This window comes from Aulonocara stuartgranti (assembly GCF_965226115.1).
Source record: "Aulonocara stuartgranti genome assembly, chromosome: 16".
Classification (NCBI taxonomy): domain Eukaryota; kingdom Metazoa; phylum Chordata; class Actinopteri; order Cichliformes; family Cichlidae; genus Aulonocara; species Aulonocara stuartgranti.
Genome location: NC_138952.1, coordinates 25,567,096 through 25,580,691, shown reverse-complemented (window position 1 = coordinate 25,580,691; position 13,596 = coordinate 25,567,096). Strand labels below are relative to the sequence as shown.

General features: G+C 41.4%; 1 protein-coding gene across 5 annotated transcripts in view; it reads right to left on the bottom strand.

The window, feature by feature from the left end:
* Window positions 1–295: 295 nt before the first annotated feature.
* satb2 (SATB homeobox 2) overlaps window positions 296–13,596 on the bottom strand; it is a 57,437-nt gene continuing 44,136 nt past the window's right edge. For 4 of the 5 annotated variants that reach the window (XM_082507615.1, XM_082507617.1, XM_082507616.1 and 1 more), the window contains exons 14-15: window positions 2,843–3,046; window positions 296–2,745 (exon numbers count right to left, since the gene is read on the bottom strand). In XM_082507615.1, the coding sequence (XP_082363741.1) occupies window positions 2,251–2,745; window positions 2,843–3,046 (699 nt within the window). In that variant the 3' untranslated portion in view covers window positions 296–2,250. The remainder of the gene's footprint in view (window positions 2,746–2,842; window positions 3,047–13,596) is intronic. The other variant, XM_082507614.1, reaches the window with a different exon arrangement.

Sequence of the window (13,596 nt, the reverse complement as noted above, 5' to 3'; positions counted from 1 at the left end):
TAATATTGGCAGTGGTCATGTTCACAGGACAGGCTCAGTTTGTTTTTATGTCAGCTTCCAGCAGCTCTAATCGTGTGGCACAGCAGAGAGAAAAAATGCGAGCTGAGAGTGCTGGCAGCCTTTCTGTCTAAATTATTGTCACTCTCTCTGGCTTATTAGAAAAACCAGCCCCAGAGGCTTTACACAGACCTTTAATTGATTGGTCTAGCAAAAGGTTTAGCCCAGTGACAATCTGTGTGTCTTTATGCTCTGGGGTGTTTGAGAGGATGTATAAAATAGAAGTAAAAACAGACACTTTTTGAATTCACAAGTTTTAATTCACTTCAACACTGAACTGAACTAAGATTTCATCAGAACTGCATTTGAGTCTAACCCTGATTCCTGTCATACAGAAAAGCACAACGTAATGATATAGAGTGATTGACGTAAAAATTAAAAAGGCAGGTCGTCTTTCTGAGTGTAGCAGCCGATCGGGATAGTCAAACGAGACACTATCCATGCTCAGATATTGTTTCCAACATACTATTTACTTACACATCTGCAAGAGACACCAAACAAAGAAAGAAAAAGAAAAAGATATTTGCTTTCTTTTTAAATAGTCTTGTGACTGAATTTGCTTTTCACAATAAAATGAACCGATTCCACTGAGTTGTCTTAAGGAAAAAAAAATCTCCAAACTGGCTCAAACAATTAAACTCACTCAGCAAAATAAAAGTATATCAACAACAATTTATCCCATGTCGGGTATTTACAGACATTAAAAGTGAAGAACAGAGTAAAACCTGCCACATTTCTTTAATGGCTCATAAAAGTAGATTGTCATCAACTGCAGAAAAAAGCACATTTTTACTTTCTTCTTTTTCCAGCAAATTTTCTATTTATGTGAAAAAGAACTATAAAAAAACTCAAAGAAAACTGGCATAATACGACTTGACAGGGCTTTTTTTTTTCACCCAATAACACTCAGTAACTGCTTCTTTTATTTTCTTTCGCTCTCTCCGCTCCTCTTCTTCCTCTTCTTGTAGGGCAGGGCACTCTTAATGTCTCTTGTTATCCAAACAACCGCCCAGTTCTGCAAACCAATATTTAAAACCATGGAAATAAAAACTAAAAATAGCACGCAATGACAGCATCTCTAACCATAATAACAACAATAATAACAATAATGATAATAATAATCATGGATAAAGATAGCAATAAATAGGGTTGGTGAAGTTTAAGTGCGGGTAGGTGTGGTGAAACACAAGACTGTGGGCACCAATTAGAGAGAGGAGAGGAGGCGGGAGGGAGAGAGTGAGATGGAGAGGAAGAGTGGAAGGGGTGGACTACCACATAGAGAAAGACTGATTGTTTGCTGCTCTGTCTCTTCTTTCCTAACATTTTTTCCCTCTTGCACACGAATGTGAGGGTCCCTCCACGCCACATCCTCTTCGCTGTCCTCCTGCCAAACTGTCCACTGCTCCTCTCCACACTCAGTTTTAAACAGTTTGTCTTTTGCAGCTTTGAGCGGCGAGACAGATGGATGGGAGAAGGGGGACGAGAATACAGCACATCCACTAAATATCAGGGTCCTTGTGATCAGTAAGTGCTAGATTGGACTATTCTGGAGTGTGACTGTGAGGCAGAGGCAGGGAGTATGTGTGTGTGTGTATGTCGGCCTTTACCACAATGAAATAAAGCTTGAAGATGCACAGAGAGTGCTGTGTACCTGCGGTCTCAGGCAGGCAAAAGTATTAGCAACATCAGCGTGTGTCCTGAGGATTTCGTCGTTTTTGTCGAGGACCCAGCCCACCAATTAAGTTCTATATGACTGTGCTCTGTCTTTAAAGAGGAGGAGCGTGGCTTTCCTGGCTGATTAGGATAAATTGGTGCGATTGTTTCGAGGTCAGAGTAGAAAAAGTATTTCCTACGAATGAAAATCTGGGGTGAATTATTTAAACGTTCCTCGGGGGAGTATTCTTTCACATTTATACAACTACTGCCGTATCACAGCACACCAATAACCTGTTTTCTTCTACTGAGGTAATTTCACTCTACAAATCTGCGTTTGGTACTGTACACAGTCTGTCTGATCATTTCAGATGTACAGTGTTTCAGCCCAATGCTGTCTTGGTTAATGTGCCTGGGTAGACGTTAACCTTCCTTTGCTGCCACCCTCCATAATTTCTTGAGTAATTCCTCACTTCCTATCACAGAACATACGTTTCTCGTGCTTCTCTCTTTATCTCTGTCCTCTCTGTTCGTCAGTCTCTACCTCTGGTAGTCAGCCTGCTCTCGAGGACTGGATGAGGAGCTCCCGGGTGCAAGAGGTCCACTAAGCCTGCCTTGCCCCTTGTCCTTGCAATCCTCCTGAGCCGCATTGGACCCTAAAGACAACTGGCTGGAGTTGGAGCTGGAGGATGTCGGAGGCTGGTTCAGCCCCCCACTGCTCCCACTGTTCCCCTCAGTGGACTGGTAGATCTCCTCAGCCCCATCCTCGCTCGACTCTGGGTCCTCTGAGCCCGAAAGCAACTCCTCTTCCCTGTACTCGCTGACATCAACCCCTCCAGTGGCGGCAGCACCCTCGCCCAGGTCTTTGAGGCGGCCGTGGTGCTTGACGTGATACCGCTGGTTCTGGAAGAACTTAATGATGGTGTGTTTGGGTAGGTCAAGCTGTGCGGACAAAGTATGAATAGCCTCCTGGTCTGGGTACAGACCAACATCCTGGATGAAGCTCTGCAGGATACCCAGGGCCTCTAGAGAAATCTAGAATACACACAGCCAAGTGTCAAAAACTAGATAAAGAAATGAACAAACCCACATAACAAAATGCAGAATGGGAAAACACGATAACCATCGGTACCTTGGTGCGCGATCGGGGCTTCTTGTTGCTTCCAGCACCGCCAACAGTGCCAGATGCAACACCTGTAGGTCCTCCACCCATATTCTGTGACCTCTCTTCATTCGCTGGGGCAGACAATGGTTCTTCACGCATTGGAGACAGGTGATGCTCCTTCATGGGGCCTGGGGGTGGCCTGTGAAGTGCCTGGCGAGAAAGGCAAAAGAGCTGATTAATGGGGCACAGTGACCCCTGATCAAGACTGCAGCCAGGAGCGAGAGTGCACACTATTTGATCTAAATGTATATAAATGTGTTGTGTGAGCATTTATGTGACCGTGGGTTTTTGCACTTTATGCCTCACATTTGATCAGAAATACAGTTTTGCACCTGATAAGTGTTATATTCAGTTTACAAAACCCTGTATGTTACATAACATCTTATAAATCATCCAGTATACCGCCCTCCACCTGCAGTACACAGTAGCCAGGGCTGCAAGGTGAACACAGGGTGAGAACAAGTGCTCACAGTGTCATGGTCTATTAAGCTGCTCCAAGGCTGGCATTCAAACACCAATGCATCCTGGTTACCTTTGACCTAATGTGTGTAAGATTAGCTCTAGTAAAACGCCAACCACCTGTTTGCCAGGAAGTCTCTTATTTACAAACTTATGAGACCCAATCACTATTTAACCAGCAAATTCAAAGCCTCAGAGGGGCAGAGGGTAGAGGGGGAATGAGGACAAAGGAGTCATCATCTGCAATTGGTGCTTAGATAAGGTCAGCAGAAAGCAGCTATTGTTGTAGTTTGATAGTAGAGAACAGGAAACACAAGGAGGAAAACTTGTGAGAGTAAATGAACAAAAACACAACAGAAGAACATATAAGGTACCAAAAAACCAGCAGATAGAGATAGAGCAGAATCAAAACAATTAACTTCATTAGACTGTAACTGACACTCTATTAAACGGACACACCAACAGAACTGCTGTTACTTGATAACATAGGGAATTGGTATCATCACCATATTTATGAACAAAAGAGCTCCAGAATCGAGAAACTGAAAAACTTCATGTTATCTTTTACTTGATTAGACTTGTATTTATAACAAGTATTCAATAATTAATCAATATTTCATATACAATATACGCTGGCTCTCTTTTAGAACTTCTCTTTTAATAAAGGGGTAAACAGGAGTTTAAAAAAGCATATTCATTGTAAACTACTTCAGCACATTAACTTAGTCACTGTAAGATCAAAGTACATTAGCACTGCTTTTGTGCTCATTTGATCATAGAGGCTATTTTTAGGAGTATTTCATACACATCATGCTAAAAACAAATTTTTCCTTGTTATAGTTACTCGTCAGGAGAAGCCTCCAGACTGGCTGGCTGGTTATTGATCTGTTCTTAAATCGGATCTGGTTGATTTTTACTTTCATATAAAATGAAGACATTGTGTCAAACGCAGCCTGATGAACCAAAACTTAGTTTAAGAAAAACAAAAACAAAACTTCTACTATTGCTGCTTGAACAGCTGGTGCAAGTGTACCTGGGTTTTTATCAACTCAGATTATTCAGTAATCCAGGTTATGACACAAAGAGCTCAAAGTTTAGCAGGATTTATGTGTACAGAGAGCTGCAATAGAAATACATAGAAAAGCGGAGCTTGTGCCGAGAGGATCCTCTGGCTGTCAGGATGGGCCTGATGGCCGTGTGACAGCACTGAGGAGGGCCGGATGAAGTGTTCGGAGGGAACGTGGGGACTTTGGTTGTTTGTCAGAAGGTAGTGGCTGTTGTGAGAGCGTTGCGGTTCTGTCCCGCCCGCTCACTTTAAGAGCAGGGAGGGGCCTCCCCACTGGAATGCCCAGCTATAAATCTGTGGCGCATTAAAATTAAAGGACCCACATAAAGATAATAGTCATTCACTTTTCTCTCCCTCTTTTCAATAATAACAGGGTATTACTTAAATAATATCGAGGGCAGGCCAGACCATGAAATTGCTCCAATTTCATTTCTGGGGCTTTATTTCTGCAGAGGGGGGGGCATTTACAGGAATTCTGTAGGTTTTTCCTTATTTTGCCATTTTTCAAATTGACGGTTTTAGATATTGAAGAAAAAAACAGAAGACTGTAAGAATGCGACAGACTAGCAATACAAAGTTAGAGGCAAAGACCGAAAAGAGAGGAAAAAAAAGAGTCTATCCCTGTTCTAATGAGGACCACACAGCCACAAATATCCCCCATACAAACATACTGAGACACTTAATAGCTAAATTGAGGGTAAACCATAGAGGGGATTGTGAAACCTACCACCCCAAACACACTCCCACACAGACCTTCATCATTTCAATGCTTATTTGAGCTGACGGCAGGGACTCTCGGATCAGGGGCCGCACATGCATGCATCGACAGAGGAGCCTGGACTCCTACATGTTATAACGGATATGTTTGAAAGCAGAGGCGAGCACACAGGGCTCCTTCAAAGTTCACCTCCAAATGCTTCTTATCTGTTGTCTTATTCTGCCATACCTGAAGCTTTTCTGTCTCTACCTCCTTTCCACGTCTGTACTCACTTCTAATGCTTCAGGACACTAATGAAGCGAGTCCCGGCCAACCCAACACGACTCCAAAAATTCATAGATGCCAGGAACCCCTGCTCCCACCTCCCCGTGTCCTCTACCTACACCACTCTCTAACTACTTTCTGCAAGCCCTGATTCAGTATTTAAAATAAATGTTTGTACCACACCAAATTTGATTTACCATTTATAATAAATTAGGATCCTAGTTGAATTTTGAGCAGTTCAGCATCATGATCAAACACTTTTGTTGTATATTTTTCCTAAAAACTAGTTTCGACTCGATTTGTTTTGATTGCCTTTTGCATTTTCCACTTTTTACGACTTCAGTCTAACCCTCTGTGTCTTTGCTTCTTGAGCTCCACTATTTCTCAATTAATCACTTTGTTAATCACCGTCACCATACTGGATTCTGTCATCTTACAGAATCCAGTACGGCAAACTCTGGGTGTGTGAGAAAGTAAAAAAATCATGAAACCAATTTTTGGCGAAGGTAATTAAAAGCTAAAACTGAAAAGAAAATCAAAACAGCAAGCCGTGGTCATGTGTCATAGGGGGCTGACCTACAGTCTGGGGTTAGTTACCTAGACTAACTGGGCAAGCTGGAATCGTTGTAGATCACAGGCAAAGAAGTTCTGCTAAAATGCTTTTCATTGCCCAACTACCCATCATTTTTCATTGCCATATGAAGTTCACAATAATGATTCATAAGGCAGCCACCTCTCTGGTAATGATCTGGTTAAGTTTAGGGACCAAAAGTGCTGGGTTACAGTTTGGGAAAGATCATGGTTTGGGTTTAAAACCCATATGTCTAAGGGCAGGGAAAGATCATGGTCATAACTAAATGAGGACTTGCTGTACTCTGTTAAGGTCAGGAAAAGACTGTGGTGGTCACAGGCTCAAAGAAAACAGCAGCAGTTCATACATGTAAGAAACAGAAACATACGAACATGGTCTCCAGTGGAGAACGTGACGTGTTGATACGGCATCCTGATCCTGTTTTTAGGAAAACACCCACTGTGACATCCAGAAGTCTGATGTTGTAGATATCAACTTGGCTACTATTCAGTGTCGGAAAAATTCAGTATGCAACATATGAAAAAGTACATGAAAAGGAACCAAAATGCTAAGATGCATGCATTCAGTGGTACCGAGGAGTGCAACATGAACCCGGCTTTAGTTTGCATTTTTTAAACGTGAGCAATTTAGCTGTTAACGCGACCACTGTAGCATCATTCTGAATATAGACTATTAAAAAATTGTGTTTTATGATCTGACCGAGAAACCAGCGTATACTGCATGCTCAGTAACGTGCACTGGTTTATCCTTCCTGTTTTTCTAATGGGGAACATAATTGACATATTGAACATGATACAGTATTTAAAAAAGACTTGAAATTCACAAGCGAGAGTATAAACTCACCAGAGAAGCCTTTACTCGGGTCATAGAGTATTGGAGTTGCTGTCCCATTTTCGAATGAGCAAATTTACAGAAATATTCACCAAACGTAACATGTCAGACGTGATCTCGATTATGCTACAATTATTCTTAAACGTTTACAGTTTATTTGGCCTGTTTCACCTTTAGTCCCCCTTCCCATGCAGTCCAGCTTGCCTACTTCTCACCATTAAACGTTGGAAAGGACTACATGTCACTTCAGAGCAACACAATACAGCCCTGCTCTCCCAAAACCACAAGCACTGGAGCCCAGCGCCAGACCAGCTCTTCTTGTGGCATGATTCAATATTCCTGAAAAACATCCCCCCCTCTCTCTCTTTCCTTCTCACTTCTCCCCTCCCTCTCTCTGTCTTTCTCTCACTCTTCTGGCAGCGCCGTGAGTGCACTGCAGTGAAATGAAAAAGTTTTCTTTAAAAACGTAAATCAAGGCAAATCACGACGCAGAACTATGAAAGAATTATAGAACATGAAATATTCATCTTCCCCTTAATGAGCTCTGGTCCTGCAGGACCTCTAACTCTCGCTCTCTGTCTGTGTGTGTTTTGTTGTGTATGCGTGTGTGTGTGTTTGGTTGTGGGTGGGGGGGGGGGGTGACCACAAGAGACGGCATTAACACAGAGATAAATATGTAATGAAGGAAAAATCACTTTTCTGTTGGTTTTTTGCATGACTTCACCTTTCCTGTTAATCAGTGTGTTTTTTATTTTCCCCCTTTTCCCTCCATCTCTGTCTCTGTCTGTCTCTTTCACTCTTGCATTTAAAGAAGTGTGTGTGGTTGCGATTCATGGAGACTGGATCCGGACTAATGGAGTAGATGAGTCACTGCACATAACTTTTTTTTGGTATAATAATGTTTCTTTGATGAAAAACTGTATACACGTAATGTCACTGAGCGCTGGGGTCATGTGTGTATACACATGCACGCACTTGCATTGTCGCATCTTTTTTTCATTCAAACTGTGTGTGTGGTATTCATTCCATTTATCTGCAATTAAACAATTAACTTAATTGTGGTTTGCCAAAAAGCCCAAACTCCACCCTGCAACAGTGAGTGAGGCCACCGGGATGCACTGAAGACTGAGAGACAAACCAGGAGGAAAAGAGAGAGGCAGATATGTTGTCTGGAAGTGAAATGGATAGACTACACAAACTGAAACTGAAAAATGCTGCTTTATCATTTATCGTACAATTATTTTCATATTTTGCAGCGCTAGATCTGCATGAATGTGTGTTTGGTTGTGTTTTTTTCTATTATTAAGCCGTTTTTATTGACAGTGTTTGAAAGATTGTAACATGATTTGTGAGACTAGTTTAGTCATGAAAACTGTCGTTATAAAATTACTTGTTACTAATTACTAATGTTATGAATTAACCATCACCATGGATGGAACAGATGTGCCACTTACTAGTGGGCTACCTAGGTAGCTTTTGCTTGTTTACATTAATGGTAATAGAATCATATCTGAGCAGAAATGCTAGCTGGCTACCTCGTCAAATCCCTGATCCATGATGCTAACTTGTATAACAAAGTAAACCTGTGTAATCTGACTTGTGTATGACAAATGCTATTGATTTTCTCCATAACAGTACAGGTCATACAGGCCTAGAAATTGATCACCTGACGACCCTCAGCATCATCTGTTTACTGGGGGGAAAAGTATATTCCCTGACATGTTGGTGAGTGGGTGCCAGAGGCCACTAGCTGTTGCTGGGTGAAATCAGTGGGAGAGTGGGTGCTGCCCCAAAACTTTCTGATGTTTGTCTTTGTCGCTAACAGTTGGCTGCGGTCGCCCACAGTTAGATGACACAAACTGTTCTGCAAACGTTGTCTAACTAACCACTAATCCATCTATCCATTTTCCTCCACTTATCACGGTCGTGTGGGGGCTGGAGCTCATCCCTGGCCAGGTCGTGGAGTCAAACTCATCTGCTAGAGGCCAAAACAATCATTAAGTGATAACTGATAATAAGAGTATTTTCTCTGGAAGTTACGCAGAGGTCATTTAACTGTTTCCTTTAAGACATCTAAGCTGGATTCTATCAGTGGGGAAAAGACTTATAACTACATTTACCAAAAGCAAAACAACATGATGAAATCATTTCACAACAGTGAGCCAGCATGCTAAGTAATTTAGCTGTCGCTTAAAACTGAGGCAGCTAAAGGAAATGCTGCTATTTTATTGTCTACACCAAAGGAAGGTATGGGTACCATTGCTTTTTACGGTCCAGAGAATCTATTGTTTCACACACTGAGATCAGTTTACTCATCATCAGCACTGCTCGGCTGGTGAAATCAGTTGTGTAACGGCTCTGGTGGGAACTTTCCCAGCTCTAGGAAAAATAATGCCTGGTGATGTCATTGAGGTTGTTTTGGCATTGGGTTGGGTTTGGAGATTTTTATTTATTTATTTATTTATTTTTACAGAAAACTTGTGTTACAAAATAAGGGTGTGGAGTTTAGAAAAATGGGGGGCGTTTATCAGGCAGGGAGGGTCCAATGAAGATTGATGTTTCATTAAAGACAGCATACAGTCCAGTGAACAGGCTTGACCCATAAGTCAGTTTGTATTTGTCTAGTGTCCCCATTTAGATCACTATTGTTTTAAACACCACATACCTACATCACCTCGAGACCCTCGGTTTCAATGGCTCTGCAGTACTAAATCACCGTGACAACCCAGGAATGGGCCCTGTGTTTTTCTTATCTAATGCTCATATTTTCACAATTTTTTTTGCAAAACAATTTGTCCTACTAGTAAAACAAGTGAGTTAAGAATGTGCATGATATCTTTCATAATATGGTAATGAGTTCATCAATCATTTCCCCCCAAAAAGCGTTCATTTCTTTCAACAATCAGAATGCATATGATTCCCTGCATAGATCTGTGTGCAAAGACAGCTCAAAAATAGCTCTGATTCAGAACGTCAAACTCATTTTACATGGTGGGCCACAGTCACTGTACACAAATCTAACTACACATTTAATCAATGAGATATCTTAATATAAGATTTCCACATGATAAAGACATGTTTGTTGTAGTAAAGAAATCTGTCACAACACTTTGGCCTTAAATTGTATTATTATAGAAATATTATCATTACAGAAACAAATATTATTACAGAAATAATTTAATAATTTTGTGTGGTATGAAATGCCATCAGCAGGAAAAGCTGTGAAAATTGTGAAAATCCAGTTAAAAGTCTAAGATTTACGTTGTCCTTTACATTTTTCACAGTAATCCAATGGACAGATTTTGGCCCCCGGGCCTTATGTTTGACACTCCTGCCCCAGAGCTTATGTGGGAAGATTTCAGTTCTTGCAGCTTTGCTGGCCTGAAATCTCACAGTTAAGTATTGTTTGGAGGATTTCACACAGAAGTGTTCACTGTTATATTTTTTATAATTACAGCAGAGCCAGTGTAGCAAACCTGAGTCTTTGAAAGATTTAAGTGAAAACCTGGATAAAAAATTGAGGCTTTGTCTGAAGCGCAAGTCAGCCTTTGTCCTACAAGTGACTATTTATCTATTTGCATTGTTAATGAACCACAATCATTCAAAGAACAGACAGAGTTTGACCAACTCAAGTTCAAAAGTGATAGAAAATAAACTGTTAATCTACACGTCTGGAAATTTTAGAAAACATAAAAAAGTACAAAATAATTAAGATGCTGAAGATGAACTTTGACCTCCTTTTTTGGAAGCTGTGTCACATTATGATCACTTCTTTGCAAAGAACATTGACACTCAGGTTTCAGTTGAGGACTGGAGAAAGAAATGGGCAGTTTGTTATAGAATATTCAAAAATCTTTTTTTCACTCTCAAAAGATTGTGATAATAACTGCAAGTTTAAAACATAATGACATGATCTTAACTTTGATAAGTCTGGAGCATTTATGATGTTTTCTTCAAAAAAATACTTTTGTATATATTTTTCAAACATTTGCCAGACTCGTGGCATTTGACACATTCTATGAAGTGGCCCCGCTTTGACGAGACAGAAAACAGGAGCGATTTGTTTTGGGGGTTTGGAATTAAGCACCGCTGGGCTAAAGCGAGACACAATGAGTGGAGTAAGGCTTGTAACTTCTGATTCTAGTCCACCACTCCTGGGGTCTCGGCCACTGTGAGCGGTCATACATGCACACACATAAACACCTCCAGACTTGCAGCAGAAATCAATTTAGCAAAAACAATAAAGTAATTATTTATAAGGGCAGACTCTGCCAAATTAGCTGTGGGACGCACTTAACTGCTCGAGCCATGTGAGTGAGAGCTGTAGAGCCAACGCTGGGGCTGTGTCAGTCATGAATAAATGTGATGCTCACTGAAGTTACAAATACACTCTTACAGCACCTACACACTTCATAGACACGCTCACACAGAGCCGCTAGCATGGTACCGCACATACAGTCCAGTACAAAGCACACACACACACACAAACACACACACACATCAGTGGTATGTGAACATTTGCTTCAGAGAGCAGCACTGCGTTCATTTTTCATGTGTATCCCGGGGTTGGTTGTTACAGTTTTAGAGACCTTCTTATTGTCCAAACACAACAGAGTGCTCACATTACCAACTATCAGTATGAGATTGTGTGTATGTGTGGCAGATGGGACACATGTGTGGTCTGTGGTGGCAGGCTGGCTGGAGCCTGAGGTTGGTGGAGGGCTTCATCTGGGACAGAGCAGGGAAGGGGGGGGGGCTCTCAAGACAGCAACATGAACACACACACACACCTCATTTCCGATTAATAAATCACCAGCGTTTCACCACAGTTCTTCTCCCTGTGTCTCTTGGGGTGGGAGTGAGGGTGGGTTGGGGGTGTGTGGGGGGTGGGAGGGTTATTACACAGGCGTTTATGAGTGTAAATTTTATTTTTAGACTTTGGCGAGAGGAGTAGAGGAATGTGTTAATGGTGCCACCACAGCTTCCTTTGCATCTTCCCATCAGTCTTTAATACAAAGCTCTGAATTGGGAGGAGAGAAAAAAGGCTTGGTGGTAGAGTGAAGGTGGGTGGAGCTGCAAAGCAAGCCGTGTAGGATTCATGTCACAATACCAAATGGGAAGTCTGAGCATTGGCCTGTTTTTGATTTATGGCATATGGTATGTACTATATGTGGACTATAATAGCTTTGGAGCTGGGGGTGACGGGGGCTGTGGGCAGAGTAAGCTGGCGGGTTCAACCAGAGGACCTAGGCTCAGTCCAAGCAGTGAATGCTGTTTCTACCGTCGAACCTGATCTTCCACCTCTTTTCAGCGAGGTCAGGAGATGAAGAAGTGACACACTTCCTGTTGCTTCTCTGGACATTACACCGATTTAACATTTTGGGGAATTTGAACCTTTTCATGTTTGCATTTTAAAATTAAACTATAATCAGCTGCTTGATGTTTCTACCTCAAGCAAGAGAAGGGGAACGGGGGTGTTTGTGTTAGGCAGGTTCAACATTAACATAAACACAGATACCTTCATGTACCAACAAGCTCCTCCTCTGGAGTCAAGTATGGTAAACCACAGGCATGTATACAGGGTTTGCATGCTGTGGCAGCACTCCTACATTAAATATAACTATATAACTGATAGAGGCTGTCGCCACTGGATCATGGCACTATTTATAAAAAAAAAAATTTTTATCGATACTTTCAATTCAATTCAATTTTATTTATATAGCACCAAATCACAACAACAGTTGCCTCAGGGCGCTTTATATTGTACAGTAGACCCTACAATAATAGATACAGAGAAAAACCAAACAATCATATGACCCCTTATGAGCAAGCACTTTGGTGACAGTGGGAAGGAAAAACTCCCTTTTAACAGGAAGAAACCTCCAGCAGAACCAGGCTCAGGGAGGGGCGGGGCCATCTGCTCCGACTGGTTGGGGAGAGAGAAGGAAGACAGGATAAAGACATGCTGTGGAAGGCCTGCAACTTAATGCATAATTACAATGGGGGGGGGGGGGGGGGGGGGTACAAGTCAGGAAATAATTAAGCTATAAGTGCATTTTATCTGACACCATAAGTACACAGTTCTTTTCAGGGCGTGGGTCATGTCATGCTGTGACTTTACCTCGCATAACTGGGTATTTTACAGGAAAGAAGAGAATAATTGTACTGTAAGTAATGTACAAAACAGCCTGAGTGTAAAATGACAACTGATGAATGGAAAATCCTTCATGGATTAAAAAAGATTTAATAATGAAGGCACGTTTAACTCACACCATAATACGAAAAATATTGAACAACATTACCTGTTCATTACACACCAGTGAAATTTGTTATGCTATACCTAAAATTAAAAGTAAATACTTGAAATTGCTTTCCGTATAATTTCTGTCTCCTTCCTGTAAAATACTTAAAATTACTGAGGACTACTTAAATTGATTTAGAGCATAACTGTTGCTTTGTTACCCCTTTATTCTACCTTTAAGCATCTGCATGTTAATATAACTGCATTATTCTTTCAAATAAAATACACCTAAATTCAATTTAATTGCAGAGAAATAAAGACCTTTGTCACGGGCCGTATTATAAAGTGCTATCCTACTTTTTAATTGGACTTGACTTACATTTCTAATTTATTTAAGCTTTGCACTAGAAGAAAAAGCAAAACCCAGGCATGCAGATAAAGTTAGGTGGGGCGGCTTCAGCGTGTGTCCAACTGGAGCGCTCACAGTAACCAAAGATGCCAACACGTTTCTGTGCTTCCTCCATCGATCTCCCTTCTCTCTCAAGCCTCC